This window comes from Cibotium barometz, chromosome 35 (genome assembly GCF_041138505.1).
Source record: "Cibotium barometz isolate CiBa-2024 chromosome 35, ASM4113850v1, whole genome shotgun sequence".
Taxonomy (NCBI): Eukaryota; Viridiplantae; Streptophyta; class Polypodiopsida; order Cyatheales; family Cibotiaceae; genus Cibotium; species Cibotium barometz.
In genome coordinates this window covers 23,481,211-23,503,817 of record NC_141080.1, presented here as the reverse complement: position 1 = coordinate 23,503,817, position 22,607 = coordinate 23,481,211, and the positions used below count along the sequence as shown (strand labels likewise).

Here is a 22,607-nt window from a genome sequence, read left to right as displayed (position 1 = left end):
CATCAGAATCATGGTCAATGAGATATTCTGCCTGAGCATCGTGCACTGGTCGCAAAAGAGGCGTGGACATACTGCCCTTGCAAACCACTTGTGCTGCTGTCTCTCTGCTGGGTTAGGAAAATATAAATCCTTGAAATGGCCCGCGAGTCTGGCTTGGCTCGTTCGAGTTGTAGCAGAAGAGATGAGATGCTCAAAGGTGAAAGTAGTCATATCTTGTGACTAGGTGAGGTAGACAAGTGTGGAACTTCCATCTATAAAACCAAATTCTTTGATTAAAATTATTCATTAATGAAGTTTAAGGAATGAAAATATAATACATAAATGCTCTTTCTGAGTTTTTATTTTATCAATTCTTGATAGGAATTCATTTATCCTTGTTAGCTTTCAACAAAGCTCTCATACCAGTTGTGAGACCCCTGTCCCCTCCACGGTGCCCCCTCCGAGGGCACTGGTGAGGCGGAAGCAGTGTCAACCTCTCGCGCGGGGCAAAAATCCATAATCCGGGCATCGCCCACCACCCACGGATGTCCGGACAAGAGACTAGTCGAGTAGTTCCTCCAAAACCAAACCCGAAATAACTTCCCTCGCTCAAAAGGCACGGGCGATTCCGCCAGAAAATCATCTAACAGGAGAAATGTCAAAGTCTTAACTATTCAAACTGATCCGACCAATACTGAAGTCACATGGTGAGATCAAAGAAGAGACTTGCACTTGGTCCATAGAATCGCCACTTTTTTCCTCCTTTAATGAGGCACAACCCCGCTGATTCCCTCCCACAGAACAAGGGTCTTCTTAGGATTTAATCTAACTAATGTAACTAATCATAGGAATCCCTCGATCCAGCCTAACCACCCCAACCGGCCCATGGGTTAGCCGACCATTGTATGGTGGGATTCCTTTATAATCATTTGATTATGTTTTTGCATGAGTACCGAGGGAAAAGAGTTTCCAAGTCCCCTAGGCGGCGTTTCATGCAAAAATTAAAGTAAGCATACCACGTACAGACCCAATATGAAATTGCCATTATAACAGATTCGTCTATCTTTAAAATAATCTTTCAATGAAAATCATAGTATTAATGATCATAGTCCTCCAAAAATATTGAGTCCATTGTATTACAAAATATAACATCTGGACTCTCCGTTGAAGACCAGCTGGCCAACCAATGAGATCCAATATCAAAATTTGATTCACAAAAGTCATTCTTTTTAGTCCATCTAAATCTTCCTCGACGCATGCATGGGTGTCCTAGCAACCGCAAGCCTATGCATCACCTGGTCAGAACCCTCTACGATCCTACTTAGGTATCCTAGCACTTCACTCAGGGACCGCTTCGTCAGTCCTCGCACATCGTAACCTTAAGCGCACCATTTTAACCGTACCGAGGCAAGTCAAGACCTCGGCAGGCTTTGCAGTGAGAGCAATGTCCCTCAACGACTCCCCGCCAGAGCTGTTGCGCAACGAGCCTCTTCTTAGTTTAAGCACACACCAAATGCTTCCTCCAGCATTTTGGCATTAAAAAATCCTTTAAAAGAAAAGAGAGGTTCTATGCAAGTAAAATTCTTGATTTGAGATTGGTTCCACAAAACCCTTTTTCCTTAATCTATATTTTCATAATGAGAATCATTGATCTCTTATCAGGGTAATCTACCCATCATTTCAGTGATGATTGTCCAACTATATTCTTGGTGAATTTGGTCAACAGAAAACTAGGTTGATTCAACAGTAGTCTATTCTTTATATTAAGAACTAGAATTGGTCACAAAATTTTTGCTTGATTCAGATCAAGAGATGGACAAGTAGTTTACTTACCCTCCCTCTCATAGTGGTGATCTAACTAAAATCATTCGGTACATCTAATGAACTTCTAACCATAAGGTAAACTACTTGCGCCAAGTAGATTTGGCACACTATAAAGACTGCTTTATACATTTTAAGCAACAATAAAGGAAGAGCCTTGTGGATGATTGCATTAAAGTTGTCCACAAGAAGTATCCTAATCCTCACAACCAAAGCTTTAACAGTAGATGGGCACAACACAAAATCAAAGACATACTTAAGAATAGGAGGTCTCTAGTAAGGAGACATGCAAAGGAGGAGAAAGCCCGAATAGATGCCGGTCAAAATGGACACGGCAAGCCATCTAGTGCTCATTAGGTCGAGTGGAAGAAAGCCAAGAAGGAGGTCCTAGAAGGAGTAGTGAACCAGCAACAAAGAGAAGCGCGGCGAATACAAATGGAGCGATATGTATTGTTGCACTTCGGATCTAGAGGTCGTGCATCATGGGAGGCGGAGTTTGTATGTATAGTGCAACTTCATGTCTTTTCTTTGTATTCTCTCTATTTGAGTTATGTTATAATGCTTGTCTTATGATGTAGCGTGACATTGTGGGTAGAGATCCTACCCCAGCAGAGACTGGCTACCATCGTCGCCATAGTAGAGGAGATACATGGGATTACCTTCATGAGGATGAAGGGATCATCTCCGACGAACAATACAATCGAGAAAGGAGAACACCAATGCAGGTAATACTTTTTATTTTTATTTACAAAACATGTTTTGACCTTTATAATACTTTCAATTTTTATTTATATATATCTTCACTTTGTGTAAACACAAGGTGGACAAGGAGGAGAACAAGATGACTCGGAGAGTGATGACTCCTCCGAGTAGTTTTCCTTGTAGTTTTCTTCATGTATAGTTTTGGTTTATGTAATTATGTTTCCTTTTCAAGCCTCATGTGGCTACCATCATGTATGGACAATTTCTTGGATATAAGATGAAATTTTTCATCTTCTTTACGTATCTATGTTTTTATTCAAGCCTTATGTGGCTATGATCATGTATGGAGAAAGTTTTGGATATAAAATGTCGTTTCTCATCTTCTTTAATCAATATTCGAAGTGTGTTCACAAATCTTTTTGTGCATATCTATCTTTAATTTAAGTTTTTATGTTGATATCTTTGTTGATCTTGATTCATCTATATACAAGTAAGCAAAACCTTAAACAAGAGAGCTGCCTATGTAGAAAATGCAATTGCATGTGTAGAAAATATAGCTGCATGTGTAGAAAATGCAGCTGTACATCTGTACAAGCAGCTCTTTGGAATTTTTTTTAAATTCCAGAGCGCGTCTATATGTGCATCTATAAGTGTGTTTATAATAGTCTATAAAGACGTCTATACAAGAGTCTATATACGCGTCTATATGCATATTTATATCATTATAGATGCGTATATAGATGCAAAAATAGACACGTGTCTGTAGATGCGATTTTAGACACGATTATAAATGCGTCCGTAACATTTTAAAGCACGTTGTCAAAACGCGTCTAAAAACGCGCCTATGGTCGCTTTTCCTTGTAGTGTCTTTACTTATGAACTAAATGATTTTTTTCTAAAATTGAATTAAGAAACCCCTCCTATTAATGTAATTGTGTCATTTTTTCTCAATGTATCTAATTTAAAAACCCTTCCTGTTGAACTCACGTGGTACACTAACATTTTTTGAGTTGAACCCCCCATGCATAGATCGTGAACCTTTTATTGTCATACAATTCCACTTGCGGATTCTATTAATATCACCTTCCTTTACTTCCCAAAAAACTCTGCTTACTTCCCTTCTTTGCTTATCATAAACTATTGTGGCTCCATTATTGAGGTGGACCCTCAAGAAAGCCACAACTTCAGCTACACATGTAAGGATGACACTATCTATCTTTAATTGCTCGTGTGTTAGAGCTCTTTTGAAAACTACCCTAGTGCCATCATGCTCCCTCTTTCCATGGCCTAAACAAAATCAAATCCATCTCATTTTCATACTTCTGAGCTCCTAGTATCTAGCAACAAAGTAGAAAGGTTGCTTTGCTTTAAACTGTGAAGTTTCTCCATCAGACCACACCCAATCCTTCTTGAATGCAAGCCCTTGATCTTTTAGCCATATAACATGCAAGCCCTTGATCTTTTAGCCATATCTAGATACTTGTGAGCTCCCAATATCTAGCAACAACGTAGAAAGATCGCTTTGCTTTAAACTAAGAAGTTTTTCTATCAGACCACACCCAATGCTGCTTGAATGCAAGCCCTTAATCTTCTAGCCATACAACATGTAATAGGAAATAATTTTGCGCAACTAAGGTATCATGCACCTTATAATCTGAAATGAAGAAATGCATAGTCTTCTTGTTCTCACCTAAAGCAGTGCAAAAATATGTAATCATGACAAAATTGGTTACTTGACTTGTGAACCAATGCATTGACTAAACTTCATTTTGTTCTTTGAAGGAGTAGTTCTCTAAAAAGTCTACGACAAAGACCAAAACATCGTTAGGAAATTGTGATACCCATTGAATTGATGGGCTTGCCACCTTTATATAAAGTTATGCATAATGAATTGTGTAGGTGGTCTTTAAATAACTATATAAGATCCCTATGAAACATTTTCTTGTGAGTAATATCTTTACGTTTTCTCTTCTTCCCTTCCTCATCTTGTCCCATTTCTTTATCTTGAAAAACCTTAACAAATAGCTGCAAATTTAGGTACACACCCTCTCTAGGACATATGCCCAATTTTTGTCACACCGCATGTATCACATGTTCCCATTACACATTTCTATGCATGAAAGGCAAACCCATTAGGCATGGGACATAATATAGTCTCCCAAAGAGATATAACACTCGTATATGTATTGCATGAGGTGGAACAACCACATGAGTGGCTCTCTCTATTGACATATCAATCCACATGATGCCCCATGGATTCTAGACTAGTGATGGCACATTTGATTAAATGAATCCTTCAAAACAATCATTTGTACATGTGCAATACAACAAAAGGTGTAGCCATCTTTCAATTTTCAAATTAAAAAAGAGTTTAACCTTTAAAAAAAGCACTGACACTACAAGAGAATGAGAAGATAGACGCGCAAACTAGAGAGAGATGGAAGTGAGAGAGGGGCCATGGGAGAATTTACGATTTGGTGGGGTTTACGTGGTTATTTATGCGGCTATATGTGCATCTATACTCGTGTCTATAGACGCATCTATAAGTGTGTCTATACTGATATAGACACACTTATAGACGTGCCTATAGACGCCAGTATAGATGCGCTTATAGATGTGCCTATAGACGCCAGTATAGATGTGCTTATAGACGTGCCTATAGATGCCAATATAGATGCGCTCTGTTAAACTCTCTCTCTCTCTCTCTCTCTCTCTCTCTCTCTCTCTCTCTCTCTCTTATAGACACACTTATAGATGCGCTTATAGACGTGCCTATAGATGCCAGTATAGATGCGCTCTGTTAAACTCTCTCTCTCTCTCTCTCTCTCTCTCTTATGCATAAGCCTCTTAAGCATAAGAGGCTTATACTTAAATCTCCTTATGCATAAGGCTTAAATCTCCTTGTGTATCCATGTATTCACACTTTTAGGGTTTTGTATTACTAATTCTTTTCTCAAATTTTTGTTTTGTTTTGTAGGTCTTATATTCCTCTCTTTCAACTTCACCAAAAAGAGGTAAATGCTTTTCTCTCTTTCCTCTCTTTTTGATTTTTTATGTATGCATTAGGTTCTTAGGGCTTTTGTATGTATGCATTACTAATCCTTTCCTCACCCTTTTGTTGGTTTTGTAAGTCTTCTAGTCTTATCTTTTAACATCACCAAAAAGAGGTAAGTTCTTTCCTATCTTTCCTATCTTTTTATCCTCTATTTCTTATATTTTTATGTGCCAAAAAATGGGTTTTGTTTTGTAGGTCCTCTATGCATAGAGCTTAATCTATGAATAGAGCTCTATGCTATTTCTTATATTTTTATGTGCCAAAAAGAGGGGTTTTGTTTTGTAGGTCCTCTATGCATAGAGCTTAATCTATGCATTAAGCTCTATTCGTAGAGCTTAATGCATAAACTAAGATCTATGCATGCATTCATAATGCATAGAGATCTATGCATAGATTAAGCTCTATGCACAGACCTCTATGCATGCATTAAGCTCTATGCATAGAGCTTTATGTATGCATAGAGCTTAATCTATGCATGCATGCATAGACCTCTATGCATGCATTAAGCTTAATACATAGTACCAGGGTACGGTTTAGTTTAGGCTAGCGTGGATTGCATAGTGCTTTATGCATAAGCCTCATGCATAGGCTTTATGCATAAGGCCTCATGCATGCTTTATACATAAGCCTTATGCATAATTCTTTATGCATCAGCTTTATGCATAAGGCCTCATGCATGCTTTATGCATAAGCCTTATGCATAAGCCTTATGAATAAGGCATCATGCATAGCTTATGCTTAAAGCTATTTACAGAATAGCTTGCATAATGCTTGCATAGCGGCATAGTTTGCATAAGGCTTGTATAGCGGCATAGCTTGCATAAGCTTTAGCAAAGCTTGCATAAGCTTTTGTATGTATGCATTACTAATTCTTTCCTTACTCTTTTGTTGGTTTTGTAGGTCCTCTAATCCTATCTTTCAACATCACAAAAAAGAGGTAAGTGCTTTTCTATCTTTTCTCTCTTTCCTCTATTATTATTACACCCTTGGGTGCTGGGGATTTATTTTGTAGATTTGCGCATAAGATTTATGCATAAGGCCTCATGCATAGTTTTATGCTTAAGGCCTCATGCATAGTTTTATGCTTAAGGCCTTATGCATAAGACATGCATAATGCTTTATGCATAAGCTTTATACATAAGGTCTCATGCATAAAGCATTATGCTTAAATCGTTGTTATGCATAAGGCCTTATGCATAAAGCATTATGCTACTTAAAGCTTTATGCATAAGGCCTCATGCATGCTTTATGCATAAGCTTTAGCATAGCTTGCATAAGGCTTGCATAGTGACATAACTTGCATAAGCTTTAGCATAGCTTGTATAAGCTTTTGTATCTATGCATAAATCTCTATGCATGCATTAAGCTCTATGTATAGAGCTTAATGTATGCATCGAACTTAATCTTTTTGATTTTATATGTATGCATTAGGTTCTTAGGGCTTTTCTATGTATGCATTACTAATCCTTTCTTCACCCTTTTGTTGGTTTTGTAGGTCTTTTAATCTTCTCTTTCAACATCAAAAAAAAGAGGTAAGTGTTTTCCTATCTTTTTATCCTCTCTTTCCTCTATTTTAATCTACCAAAAAGAGGGGTTTTGTTTTGAGTCCTCTATGCATAGAGCTTAATCCATGAATAGAGCTCTAATCATAGATCTTAATCTATGTATTAAACTCTATTTGTAGAGCTTAATGCATAAATTAAGCTCTATGCGTTCATAATGCATAGAGATCTATGCATAGATTAAGCTCTATGCATAGACCTCTATGAACGCATTAAGCTCTATGCATGCTAAATGCATATTGCCGGGGTACGGTTTAGTTTAGGCATACTCTATAATGCTCTCATGGTCATCCTCTCAAAGCCAAAAACGAGGGCGAGAACTATGTTTTCCGATCTGTACTCGATCAAGAGTGAACCTGGTAGCAACCACTAGATGAGAGATCTGAAATGCCTCTAACACCCACTTCCACTGTTGGAACTCGAGACTCCCCCAATAAAGTCGAATCTGCTGGTAGAACCGGCCTGCCACAATCATGCTATGGGCGTCAAAAGAAAACCCATGATCATCCACTGTATCCTGGTCAAGGATGCACTTTGGCCTAGTGAAACTCATTAGATATAGTAGTGTACTCCCTCGCTAATAACAAAAAACACATCACCCTCCTGTAGCAAATCTATCAGGTCATAATAGTTGGCCCCATGAACACAGGACCTGTGTGCTCATCGGACAACACTGGATGTGAAGGATGCTCGCGGGAGAGGACTATCTGTATCCATGCATCTGCCCATACTCTCAAGGCACAATGTGACCAATCTCTAAAATCAATAACCGAGATGACCACACCAATATAGGAAACGCTGTCCGGCATGCTCATAACTGACGATCTTGCCACTTGGCAGAATGACTATGCGGTATATAAGGATAGATCTTCTCCCTAAATGTGGCTGTGAAGTGACAACATGGTGTTACAGTTTGTTCATGAGCTGCAACTTCCTAGACTGCCCACCACTCTGGAGCTGGTGTGTCACATACTCATAACGTTGCCATGGCACTATCTCTTGGTCACTTGCATCAAGATCTACCATTTGTAGATGTGTAAGTGAACCACATGATGTGCAATTGCTCTCCACACAATGCATCATATGGAACTGGGCATCCTCTGTGCATGCACTTAAAGAAAGTGGATGAAATCACGAGGACTATGAGGCCACTCTCTATGCCCACTAAGAGAACAAAACACATCATAAAAAAGTTTAAACTCAACATGGTAGCGACGACAACAACATGGTAGCAACAACATGTGTCATGTTGTCGTGAGTACCTCCCAAACCAAGGCTTACATACCTCAAATGAACTTTGCCCAATTTTAAGCTCTGGATATGATGCCACGAACTGAGAATACAACTCTGTTTGGGTCATTTCAAGAAAGCAAGCACCGTGCTTAATGAACACTCCTCTTGTCACTCTCTTACGCTTTCTTGAAAATTGGTGAGGCACGATAATTCTCCTCCCAAAAACTTTCAATCAAGGCTCTAGTGGTTTTATCTAGTAGGCGATCGTGCCTAGCTACACTATTCGCCCACAAAGCACCAACCTCATTGGCATCTAAACTTTGCTGTCTAATAGACCCATGGCAACTCTAAGTGCATGTAGTGCTATGGAAAGGATGCAAGATGTGGCACTCACCTTACCCTTCATTTGGGAGCAACTTATGGCTGCCACAATAGCCCAACGAGCAGCGAAAGCATTTGCAGAGTTCCTCTTCTTGTTAACTGTATAGGAACGACAAACACTTTGTAGCAGCGCCATGCCAGCTCTCCTCTCTCTTCCACCTCCAATGTCAGAAAGCGCCCTACAGTTGGCCATGTTGGGCAGATCGATCAAAGCATCAAGCAGGCATGCATGTGATGAAGGCGTGAGGTCTTTGAAATAGGAATGGAAGATTGCATGGGCACGATGATGCACCCCTGACTTTGATAATTCGTTCCTATCCACACTATGGGTGCCTAAAGGAGGGGAGGTGGGTTCTTGTGTAAGAGAAGGGGGCTTAGGAAGGGCGATTTCATGTGGATTATCTAAACTAAGGGGTAGTGGTGGGGGGGAAGAGGGCGGAGGGAGAGGAAGTGGAAGAGGAGGAGCAAGGCTTGGATCATTGCCAACCAAAGGTGTTGCTCGCTCACGTGCTCTCCACTCGATCATTGCCAATCAAAGGTGTTGCTCGTTCACGTGCTCTCCACTCTTTCTCTCACAAGCTACCCTTTTCCTCTCCTTCTCTTGAACTCGGTGGACGGGGGGAAGTCTAGTCTTATCATGTTTCAGACTCCTACGACTTTGAGAACCCATTCTCAAGGAAGCTAAGAGAGTAAAAATTATTAAGGCTCAATGATGGGATAGTACTAGAGATAAGTGTGGGATAGTACTAGAGATGTGTGATTATATAGGAAAAATAGGTTATCCACTTCAAACCTCATTGGATTTCCTATCTAAAATTGATTGGATAATTAAGAAAAAGATAAAGATTATTAAAGATAAACTATTATCCACTTAAAAATCAATATCATTAACTATTATCCACTTAATAATACTTATTAACAAGTCTAAATATTTATCATTACTAGATATATAAATATATCTTTTGTTTTATAAATATATAATTATATTTTCTTTTATAATGTATTTTTTTAAATTTTATTCAAAGGTTTATCTTACATAAAATATTTTCAAGAAATATTAAATTTAAAAAAATTAAAATTTTAAATTAAATAACATGAACTTTTAAAAAATATTTATCTAATTCTAAAATATAATCCTTTAAAATTAGTGATTTTAAATTCTTTTATATTAATAGGTAATATATATTTTATTATTTAAAATTTATATTTTTTTCTCTAAATTACTAAATTAATTTTTTCAAAAATATGTTTTTGAAAAAAATAGGGAGGTGGGAAGGAGGTGCCACGTGTCATATACATGCATGACACGTGGCATTTTCTTAACATGTGGCACTATTATGCCTGATGTGGCATGCCATGTCACCAAGTGCGAGGTGGCAAGAAGATGTGGCATTAATGATGACTAGGATGATGAGGTGGGGAGTCAACTAGGTTGACCATGTTGACATGGAGGGTGGAGGTGGCAAGCTGCTTATGTGGATCCTCTCGAAGCTGATGTGGACATAAAGTGGCATGCATATATAAGATTTGTGCTGCCTACCCAAGCCTCATACATGGAATGATATCTAGGCTTTGAAGTTTACCAAGCCCAGATTTCCAAACCTAACTAGGATTGGTTTTAGACTTGAAAAGGGGAGAGTGGACACAATATGGGAATTTTCACTTGGGAGGATTGAAAATCGACCTTCCCATACTCAAATTAAGCCATTTTTTAAAATAAAGTCATGGCAACAAGTATATTGATCCCTAGAGTTTTTAGATTGAAAGATTCAATATTTGAGTTTCTAGAATTAAATTACAATTGATTTACTGGGCCTTTCACAGTCATAACAAATTTTTCAAAGTAAATCTACAAAAATCCAACGTTAGATTTGTAATTTTACCTTATACTTACATTCTACTAATCTTCTGCAATCTAATCATCACTAGATCCATACAAATTGAGCATTTTAAATGGTAGATGTGGTGGGAGGACAAAATAGTATGTTTTTTAACAATTCTAATACCTTTTAAATAATATAGAAAATAGTAGAACACATCAAAAATGACTCGATAAATCAAGTTAAGCTATTTGTGATATGAAATGTGGGAACATCATATGAGTAATAATGTAAAAGTTATAGGCAATTTACTCACATTTAGTGTACCTGTTTAAATCTCCGACAAGGCTTGTATATAATTTTGGTTCTCAAAGAAAAGGGGATTTGCAATTATTGGATATTCCATCAGATTATAGTTTTAGGTGTCCAACTTTGCATATGATGTTTCATTAAAAGACCTTGAAGTGAAACTCCTTGGCTAATTAGGAAAGATTGGCTATTCTTCTTGAAAAAATGCATGTTTTCAGGCTAAAGCCAAGGCACCTACTAAATGAAACTAGATAACCTCATCTTACAACCACGAAAGAGAGAGAGAGAGAGAGAGAGAGAGAGAGAGAGAGAGGGTGAGATAAAGAGAGAGAGATGAAAAGAGATAAAGAACAGAAGTACAAAACATGTTGAGAGACAAAAAAAAAGAGCGTGGGAACAAAATAGAAGAGAGAAGTATTGAATTTGAGAAAATAGAAAATTCATATATATCGCCAAAATGGAGATCCAAATCTAAAAGGTCATATGTAAATTGTCCCTTGAGCAAAAACATCATTTCTCTCACAAAATCTCTAGGCAACTACCTTGGCTTTTAACATACGGCTCATCTTTTTCATAATAGCATTGAGTCAATTAACAGATATCTTTAGACTCAATACCTCCAAGCCTAATGTACGTACTTGCTCTTTTAGAGAATCGACTTGTTCTTTACATTGCCCATTACATTCACCTAGATGTTCCCCAATTTCAACATGCATGTTCTCTATGAAAGAAATCATGTCTAGTTGGTTGGCCTCCATGTGACCACTATTATTAAGGACATGATGAAGATGATGAGTTAACTTATCTTTTAATGTATCTCCCCTTTGGCTGCCACTTCCACAGATGTCATCCCAAAGGGCATCTAAGTACTCCTTGCTCCTTGCATTGCAAAGCATGACCCGTCTAAGCACACACATGTTGTTAGAAATCTCTCAGCTAACACATGCCACTTAAGAAACACACATAATTCTCTATATCACACAAATCCACAGACACAAACACACACTTGCTATTAAAATTAATAAAACTTAAAAAAAAAACTTTCAACATATTTAAAAAACTCTCCAAATCTTCACACCCACACACACACACACACACACACCCACAAAGTGAAATCGATCTCTCTCTCAAACACACACACCCAAAAAGTGAAATCGATCTCTCTCTCTCTCTCTCTCTCTCTCTCTCAAACACACACACATACACACACACACACACACAGTGAAATAGATCTCTCTCTCTCTCTCTCTCTCTCTCTCTCTCAAACACACACACACACCCATACACACACACACACACACTCACTCACAAAGTGAAATTGATCTCTCTCTCTTACACACACACACACACACACATGCACGCACACACACACTTGCTATTAAAATTAGCAAAACTTTAAAAAAAACTTTCAATATATTTAAAAAACTCTCTAAATCTTCACACACACACACACACAAAGTGAAATTGATGTCTCTCTCTCTCTCTCTCTCTCTCTCTCTCTCAAACACACACACACACAAAAGAGAAATAATATTAATCAATCTCTCTCGCTCTCTCTCTCTCTCTCTCAAACACACACACTTAAACAAAAGAGAAATAATATTAATCAATCTCTCTCTCTTACACACACACACACACACGTTAATCAATCTCTCTCTCTCTCTCTCACACACACACACACACACACACATGCGAATTAATCAATCTCTCTCTCTCAAACATACACACACACACACACACTTAAACAAAAGGGAAATAATATTAATCAATATCTCTCTTACACAAACACACACACACACACACACATTAATCAATCTCTCTCTCTCTCTCCCTCACACACACACACACACAAGGCGACCGCATGCAGTCTCTCTCTCTCTCTCTCTCTCTCTCTCTCTCTCTCTCTCGACAAGACAATGCTCAGATTGCAGCCTTTGATAAGATAACGCATAGCAACATGGACGTGAGAGGAGGCAAGGGGAGGCGACGACCAGTAGAGAGCAAGGCGACTGCAAGCAAACAATCTCTCTCTCTCTCTCTCTCTCTCTCTCTCACACACACACACACACACACACACACAAGGTGGTTGCATGCAACCAATATCTCTCTCCCTCTCTCTCTCTCTATCTCTCTCTCACACACACACACACACACACACACACACACACACACACACACAAAATAGCGTAGGGTTGCAACCCTCAGCAAGATTACACACACCAATACAGTGCAGGACACCGTCGAGGATGGAGGTGACGGGGATGGGGACGGGAGGCGATGGCCAACACAGACCAAGGCGGTTGTAGGACATCGTCGAGGAGGGGACGGAGGTGACGGGGACGGGGATGGGGACGGGAGGCGATGGCCAACACAGACCAAGGCGGTTGTAGGACATCGTCGAGGAGGGGACGGAGGTGATGGGGACGGGAGGTGATGGCCAACACAGACCAATTGGTTTCATGCAATATAGTGCAAGGAGGAGAGGCATGGTAGAGCAGGTCGACGACATAGACTGTCAAGGAGGGGGCACGCTACAAACAGATTGAGGGAAGGCGACGTCCAAATGGGAGCAGCACACCTGACAACAAACAGAAGAAACATGTTAGAGAAAATAAAGCGCGAGAGAGAAAAAATGAGAGAGGGGAGAAGCTTACCAACTGCGCACAGAAGATAAGGCATCACACAACTAACGATGAACCAATTTGAAATACTCCACATTGAAGGAGGAGGTGGCTCCATGTAGCGCCCGCCCTACAACTTGCGTGGCTGATAGAAAGCACGAGAGGGGTGAAGTGTGATTGGAACAACGAGAGGGAGGAGGAAGCTCTGCAACCTCCGGTGATAGAGGGATCTGCACCTGGCTGCATGGACATTCAACTCTCAAAAAATTATGCCTCGTGGAGGGTGGGCGTTGGGTAAAAAGCCCTAAGAGTCTTCAAAACTTCAAAACTGATTGAGGGCTGGCTGTACACGTCAAAAGGTGAGCTGTTTCAAAAGTCCATAAAACCATATTTCAAAAGTCCATACTCGTTTTATGGAAAATAGACGCGTTAACCTTGAAAAAACGAAAAAAAAATGGCAGAAGAAAAAAACTCCTAAAAAAAAGTCATTGATGTGTTCTACTAACTTACGTAACCTGAAATACACTAAACTTTAAAGGGAGTTAGTTTTTTTTCTTGGGCACACTGCTTGAAAATTGAAAAGCAGCGCGGTTGTAGAGCTAGTGATCAATGTTGACACGAGTCAGAATTCATGCCTGGCTCTAATTTCTTAGTTTTCAAAGTTTGAGCCGAAGAAGCATACATGACCTCTAGGCTCTCTGCTGCGAGCAGCCTAGCTGTGTGTTGCAGGCCATGGCAAATCGCGCACACTTGAGCCTGGCATGGCTGTTGAGAGCTACCCTTTGCATAATCATAGGCGTTCTATTTCTGTTTCACCCTTGCACAGCTTTGGACGAGCAGTCCGTGACTGATATTGTGTATGGCCTCTGCAACACGGCCACTGTCACCGGAAACAGCACCTTCGCTCACAACCTCAACGCAGTGGTGGGCGCTCTCACCCAAGACGCTTCCGAAACCTTGTACTCAAAGGCCACAGTAACCTCTGGTTCTTCCAACGATTCCTATGTGTATGCCATGTACCAGTGCCGGGGCGACGTCTCCCTTTCCGGCTGCTCTTCCTGTGTTTCGAATGCTCTAGTGAGCGATCCTGTATGCGGCTCTGCAATAGGCATGCGAGTGCAATATAAGGGCTGCTACCTGCGCTACGAGAACTTCAACTTCCTCGACACTGAGGAAGACGCTCTGGTGAACTCGAGTTGCTCCACCACGCAGGACTCCAACTCGCTCTACCAAGCGAATTTAGCCAGCGTGCTCAATGAAACCGCCACGGCTGCTCCTGCACACGCTCTCTTTGGCTACAATGCATCCAGCGTCGGCGAAGGGCGCGGTAACATGACAGCCTACGCACTAGCACAGTGTGTGGGCTATCTCTCCTCTTCCCAGTGCGCGACATGCCTCTCGCAGGTCTCCAGCTACAACACTGTGTGCAATAATACAGTGTCCGGCGAGGTCTACTTTGACACCTGCTACTACCTCTTCGATCATTCATCCTTCCTCTTCACCAACACCAGCACAGCTTCAGCTGCAGCATCACCACAGCTGAGCATCTCTCCAACGGCCAGCTCTCCACAAACCTCCATTACGAGCACCTCCGGACAAGGTAGCGCCTCTCGATGGCCATGATACCCTTCTCTCCTTTAATTTTCGGAGATCAACAGATCCCCTTTGAATTTATCTCCTCCTTCTCGCAGAAAAACGCAAAAAACGAAGCAGTACCTCAATCATCGTGGGGACCTCTGTGGGCGTTTTGATCCTTCTGGCGGCTACGGCTGCGCTAGCGCTATGCATTGCCAGACGTCGAAGGCAATGGGCCAAATTAGCGCAAAACTACAAAAGAACAGGTTTGATTTCATTCTTATTCTTGGATTACGGAGTTGTTAAATGTTCAGTATGTGCTTTTTATAACTTTCCTCCTTATACAGACGTGCCATATAAGCTTCAACAAGGTGCAACAAAGTTCTCCCTCGAAGAGCTACGAGAAGCAACCGATGATTTCCATCCTAGAAATAAACTCGGAGAAGGTGGCTTCGGTCCCGTCTACAAGGTTTCCTTACGTTCCATGCTTTTTTATATGCTTGTGTTGTTTCTCATTAACTACTGGTTTAATGACAAGGGCTATAGTGAGAAATTCTTGAATATAAAAAAACGTAAAGCTTTGAACTGAACAGTAAGCAACTACAAACTAATGTAACAATCTTTCACGCCTACAAGACAGACGGTCACGAATCAAGTCTGATCTCTTTGACGACCTTTGGTGTCCTCATTTTAAGAATCTACACATCTTTATTAATTGTCGCACCCAAAATGAAGTTAGGAAGATATAAGTCATTAAGCATACTCCTTGCCATATGTACGATAGTATGATTCTTGTGCACTGTAGCAAGCTACATATGTGTGAACATCGCTTGCCGTGAGCTTATAGACCTCCAGATATTCAAGGTTGCTTGTTTTGGTTCCAAGGTTGCCACCTTGTTTTGAATTGAGGATAGTTTCACCAATTCGATTTTGGACTTTGTGACCTCACCTCTAGATCCTCGTTTTGAGCTGTCAATGATGCAAATGCACCAATTTCTTTGTGGCACAGCTAGATATATACTTACAAGCAGCTTGTAATAAAATTATGTCTACTGCTTCCACTTCATCTGAAAAGATTAAAGAAATAGAACTACTTCTTGGCACATTTAGAACCTTTGGAGTTAGCCTCAGTAGCTCTGGCCCTTTGAACTCTCCGGATTCCCTAAATGCCTCTACTTGTGCTTGCATTTCCACCTCTAGTTCCTTCTCTGGTTTCTTTTCTTTAGCTATCTTATTATATGGGACTCCTTCTCTATATCCTTGTCTTGAAACTTCTTCAATTTCTTCTGAAAGTGGGGTGCTCCATGTGCTCCTGCGGCAATTGGAAGGAATTTGTACTATGGTGGAGATGCCTTGATGCATAAATTGTAAATACTACCCAATTTTTGTCTTTGAGTGAGGCTTTGCTTGCAGCAGCAGCTGATTGAAGAAGATATGGGCCCATGCTATAGGTTGTAGATGCATATAAATATAGATCTAATGTTTTCTTTGACATGTAGATGAGATTATAGGTAAGGATAACCATTTTAATCAGGAACTTGAAACGTAATCTATCTTGAGCTTCTTTGTGATTGTTTATTTTATACTTCTTGCCACATCCTTTGGAGCCAAAGTAGAACTCCATATCTTTCTCTATGGGTGATGGTACATCTACTGTGACCTTTAAAGGTAAATGAAAGACTTTGGCCATATAAGCAATAGTGAACAAGTGAGGACCATGTGTGACGGTCTTCACCACTTTGTTCTTCTACGGACTTCTAATGAAAGGGTTAATGGAGAGGTACCTCATCAATAACAAGAAATCCTCACCCTACTACCCACAGTGCAATGACCAGGTAGAATCTGCCAATAAGGCTGTAACCAAAATTTTAAAGAAAATTATAAACGCCAACAAAAATGATTGGGACCAGAAGCTAGATGTTGCCCTATGGGCATTCCCAACATCCTACAAAGTCTCAACTAGGCAAACACCATTCAAGAAGGTTTATGGGTTGGAGGTAGTAATTCCTATGGAATTTGTGGTGCCCAGTGTGAGAGTGGCCATCCAAGAGAAGCTGCCAATGGAAGAATCTTGGGAGCATAGAATACAGAAACTCCTAGAGTTAGAGAAAGGAAGGTGAGTCAGCTCTTTACAGACGGAGATAGTGCAATGGAAAAGAAAGACTTGGATTGAGAGGCATCTCAAGCGCGAGATTTTTAAGAAGTAAAAAAGGAGGTGACGAGGTGTGCGCCAGTCCGATCCATGCTAGCAACACAAAAGGCCACGATGCTTTAATGCCATTAAGCCGATATGGCACGCATGATACAAATCAAGGGTCACATCACATCAAAAATTGGGAAGTCAAAAATGATAACGTCCCAAAAAAGGAAACAAAAAGGAGAAAACATCGCAAAAAAGAGCACAAGGAGTCTAAACATGCACATTCATAATCTGCCCTCTTGCTCACAACTTTCTCACCCATCTACAACACTAGTCTCTCAGAAGATAGTGCCATGTCGAAGATCAACAAGACTGCCAAAAAAAAGGCTTGAGAAAAGCATTTGCATGCCCATGATGATCCTTGACATGAGGAAGAAAGAACATCATGAGTGGACGAGGAAGTGTGGGTTCAAAAAAATTTTAGATCGCCAGTGGGATGAGCTACAAGATCCCAAGGATGGGGAAAGACTGATCAATCAATTTCTAGAAACCAACACTGTCCATGGAGAGAGGACGGAGGCCATAAAGGTTTTGGAGCTCGTTGTGCATGATGCACTAGGATACTCAATAAATGGAGCGATGGACATAAACTTGAAGCCTAGGGTGGAAGAAGAAATCCCAAAGATAGGCAACATGCACTAGGCGAAGGACCTGGCGGATGAGACTTGATGTGAATAGTTCATCTTTTTCTTACAGAACGTCATGTTCATGGGAAAACGAGAGGATATGTTAGTCAATTAAAAATTATAAACTGCTTAGAGCAGCAGAAGCAAGAGAGAAGATAAACTGAGCTACCATCTATAAAGAAAATTTGTCAAAGAGAGCAGCCACCTGGGCCAAGGACAACAAGCCAACAGTAGTGCATGCGCATCTAAGGGCGATTGCTTAGGCTGTCAGGTCGGTGGATCTCACAGTAGGAGATGCCTACGCCAAACAACAATAGAGGGAAGCTGGAGGATCCTTGAAGGCCACACAAGTGACCTTCAATTCATTTAAAGATGATGAGGAGAAATGGCATAAGATTGCACAGAAAGCCAAGAAAGCCAACAAAATGAGAACACATAATAGATGAAGAGATGCCACTTGACTCGGAAGAGGTCAAGAAACAAAAAGCAAAAGAAGAAAGAAAAAGGGAGATGGAGGAGAGACAGAAGCAAGAAGCTTTGCGAGCGGAAGTAGAAAAGAAGAAGAAGCTAGAAGAAGAGGAAAAGAAAAAGGAGGAAGAATAAAAGAGAAAGGAGGAAGAAGAGAAAAAGAAGAGAGGAGAACAACAAAAAAAGAAGCTCAAGAGAGGAAGCTATCTACAAGAACTGAAATTGTCATACTAGCCAAAACCAGACTGTTGTCTTGCCATTCCTTGAGAGGGAAATCAACAAGAAGCAGTGATGTAGTAGAGAGAGGGATGCTTTCCCAAGATTTGTACTGATGAAAAAAGCTTGATGTGTTGTGCAATAGCAAAGAGTGGGTTATAGTCGGATGGTTGGAAACGTTGATCATGCAAACTTTGGTGATAAGGGTGTTGCGATACCTGAATGGTGAGGAGTAGAGAGGGCTGTTGTCCCGAGTGGTGTCGATGGTGAAGATAAGTAGAGAGGGTTGTCGTCCCGATGATGTGATATGGTGAGCAGAGAGGGATCCTATCCGAAGGTAAACTGGCAGGGGTGAGGTCACAACACGGCACCATATGCGATGGAATATGCATCTTTTAAGCGACGCCCGCTACCAAGTGTTGCTTATGCGATGGAATATGTGTCACTTAAGCGATGCTTCTTCATCAATTATGCGACGTTTGAGTGTCGCTAGTGGGGTCACTTAAGTAACACGCCATCGTGACGCCCAGATCGATGCTCGTATCGATGCAAACAAGCATCACTACAGGCGGGTTGTGTTGTAGTGTTGCAAATGATTTTTGCAACAGTCTAATTGAGAGTACTCTCTATGTAAACCCTCGATGTAAAGAGGAGTAGAGATTATTTTGGTCATTGTTTTATAAATCGATGACATGCTTCTTAGAGTTCCTAATGAAAAAAGAAATTAGCCTTCAAGATTGAATTACATGATTTGGGTTGATTGTTGCATTATTATTTGAATATATACTTTATCTAGCATTATGATGCTATAATGGGTGCCTCATTTATCTATGCAATACGAGGTGAGCCATAAAGTTTTGGGTTTCCCAGTTGAGCAAGTTTATGCACAATATCAAAAGTAACCATTGACAGATTTCCAAGTGAGTATCTAATACTTATAAGGCACTCGGTTCCTTGGGCTATCGTATACAAAGGGGTGTGATACCTGGTCGCATGCTTTTAGGGATTTTTATTTGATTGGATATTATGATAATAAAATTGTTATAGTTGAGATTACAAATATGATAGGACATGATTGATGCTGAATATGTTGTTGCCTAGTATTGCTAATAATGGCAAATAAAATTTCTCCTTAAATCAATAAATAATCAATGAGACAAAAGCTATTATGTTGTTTAGTAAGGTTCAAATATAATATATGATTTATGGGATTTCTCGACAAACATCAAATTATTTAGTTGTAGACTAATACCATGTTTTGAATCTATTTGTTCATTGCTTCATTATGTCAATAACCTTGATAACTCTACTTTTTAGGGATTGCTAAAGACTGGGAGAGAAGTGGCCATCAAAATGCTCTCTTCTGGAAGTCAGCAAGGAAAGACAGAATTTATGAATGAGGTGAAACTCATTACTAGCGTGCAACATCGAAACTTGATTCAGCTGTTAGGGTGTTGTGTGGAAGAATCGGAACGGCTCCTAATTTACGAGTATCTTCCAAATCGAAGCTTAGACTTACTCCTATTTGGTAATTGTTTCAATACTAAATGATGATGCCATTTTAGAACTTTCTTATTTTGTCCATCAAATTAGAAGTCGCTTATTTTTTTGCTGTGATGTAATGCAGATTTTGGTCGGAATGATCGGCAAGATGCCTTAGATTGGCAAACTCGATTTGACATAATAGTTGGCATAGCAAGGGGATTGAGCTACCTTCATGAAGACTCCCATGTTCGAATTGTTCACAGAGATATCAAGACAAGTAATATCCTTTTAGACAGCAACTTCAATCCAAAGATTGCTGATTTTGGTCTAGCAAGGTTTTTTCCAGATAATATTACACATCTGACAACAAGAGTGGCAGGAACCTTGTAAGTATATTGATTTTTTTATTCAAATTTGAAGATAGATTTGATCATTCTTTCATAAAATTGTGTGCGTAAAAAATGCACAAGAATGTATACATATACATACATACATACATACATACATACATACATACATACATATATATTGTTAGAAGATAGTATTGATCATTATTTTTTTAAATTGTGTGCCTACAAATGCACAAAAAATCTATAGCATATATATATATTGATAGGAGAAGATATTGAGGCTTTCCGGTGTGCTCTTTCCCAAGTGGTAACACTTGGGGCCAAGATGTGTGGGTCTAGGGTTTGAACCTTGGCATCTACATATACTAATTAATCTCTTTGAAAAATGTAAAGTTCAGGATTTATTTTTCAATTTACTTGAATATCACAATCTAGAAAGTGGTAACAACTTGGTCCAATGATGTGTAGGTCTAGGGTTTGAACCTTAGCAAGTACTTATCTATCTATTCTATTAAGCATAGGTTTTTCCTTTTGTCATGTGCCACTCTCTCTAGCATCTACTCTAATGTCCTCTAAAACCATCGCTTTTCTTCCTCCTCTAGCCATGTGACAGCAGTGTACTAAAGAGGAGACTGTGTATGAGTAAGGGCAATGTTGTAGAGCAACGTGCATGTGCCTAATTAATCTCTTTAAAAAAATTCAAAGTTTAGGCTCTATTCTTCAAAAAAATCCAGAGTTTCGGCTTTATTCTCCAATGTACTTGTATGGTCACAATCTACAAAGTCAGTCCCGATATGTAGATATAGGGTTTGAAGACTCTCTCAAACAATGCTAAGTTTAGCACTAGGATTTCTTCTTTTAAAGCTATGTTAAACTGAGATTGCGTGCTTGTTTGCATTTGAAAAGGGGCTACCTTGCACCAGAGTATGCCATCAATGGGCAGCTAACAGAGAAGGCCGATGTCTATAGCTTTGGTTTGGTAGCGCTTGAGATAGTGAGTGGGAGAAAGGTCATCGAGTGCATGTTGGAATCGGAGAAGCAGCATCTGTTAGAATGGGTATGGCTTGTGTGTAGGTTCTTCTTACTGAGAGTAGTTCGTTATCTTTGCTATTCTGTTTGTTACATGTTTAACCTAGATTTTTTCTGGCGCAGACTTGGGCGTTATACGAGAGGCAGCAGCAAACGCGAATTTTGGATGCAATGCTGAGCAGCAGCAGCAACACAGGCATGGCCGTGAATGAAGGGGAGGTGATCCGTGTGGTGCATGTGGCCCTATTGTGCACCCAAACACGGGCACAAGCAAGGCCGTCCATGTCTCAAGTGTACACAATGCTGTGCAGTCAATCGGACATCTTGGAGCTACCCACAAAGCCAACCATCGTCGCCATGCAGGTCTCTACAGCTGACCATCAACAAACCAGCTCCACGTCCTTGTCCGCCGCCTGGAACTCCTCCGACACTTCTCAAACCGCTCCCTCCAATGCAGGTGACCCCATTTCACAAGTAGAACCTCGTTAGAAGGTGGCGCCGCCAGTGCTCTTCTTGCTCAATTCCCAGCAGCAGCCAGCTGCTTTGGGAGACAATCGATCGACCTTCTTATTGATCCTCTACTCTCTCTGTTTATACTTTTCTTAAAGTGAATTGTAAGCTAAGTGAGATGTAGTGTCAAGGAGCTTGCATAGCTATGACTGATTGATTGTATTAACACCAAATCTAAGGATAGAGAACGTCCAATGGCACACAGACTACCTATATATTTGCACTGTGTACTATACTATATTTGCATTGTCTTATTCTTACCTTTTTTCAAAACATAAAGTAAATATATTAAAGGATTAAAGGGGAGTCTTCCCCCAAGGGCTTTATTTCTTAGGCTATGATTTTTGCATGTATGCAATTGGGGTATATATGTATGCAATTGGGGTATCATATTTCATGACAGTAATATTCATTTGTATGGGAAGATGAGAGGTGGGATCTGATCTACAGGCTGCTAAACAATGAAATGAGAGGAATGTAGCAAGATCTCTTTGTATTTGGTTGTTGTTTGTTGACTTGGTGTCGTATTCTTACTTAAGTGAAGTATAAAGCTACAATATTGGTATCAAAACATTGTCTCCATCTTATGAGAAAACCCCAAGATCTTGGTCATTGTTTGACTAATACTTGCTATTGTGGAGGGTGAGTCTCCCTTGACTTCTAAA

General features: G+C 40.0%; 1 protein-coding gene and 1 pseudogene across 1 annotated transcript; one reads left to right on the top strand and one right to left on the bottom strand.

Annotated features, from left to right (window-relative positions):
* The window catches only part of LOC147618249 (uncharacterized), a 33,834-nt pseudogene extending 20,463 nt beyond the window's left edge, over positions 1-13,371 (bottom strand).
* A 646-nt stretch (positions 13,372-14,017) lies between these two features.
* LOC147618248 (cysteine-rich receptor-like protein kinase 6) lies at positions 14,018-22,399 on the top strand. Its single transcript, XM_086774685.1, has 7 exons — positions 14,018-15,083; positions 15,175-15,324; positions 15,406-15,527; positions 19,886-20,096; positions 20,196-20,439; positions 21,310-21,460; positions 21,556-22,399. The coding sequence occupies exons 1-7, from the start codon at positions 14,216-14,218 to the stop codon at positions 21,919-21,921; spliced, it is 2,112 nt and encodes a 703-aa protein (XP_086630811.1). The 5' UTR covers positions 14,018-14,215; the 3' UTR covers positions 21,922-22,399.
* Positions 22,400-22,607: the final 208 nt, after the last annotated feature.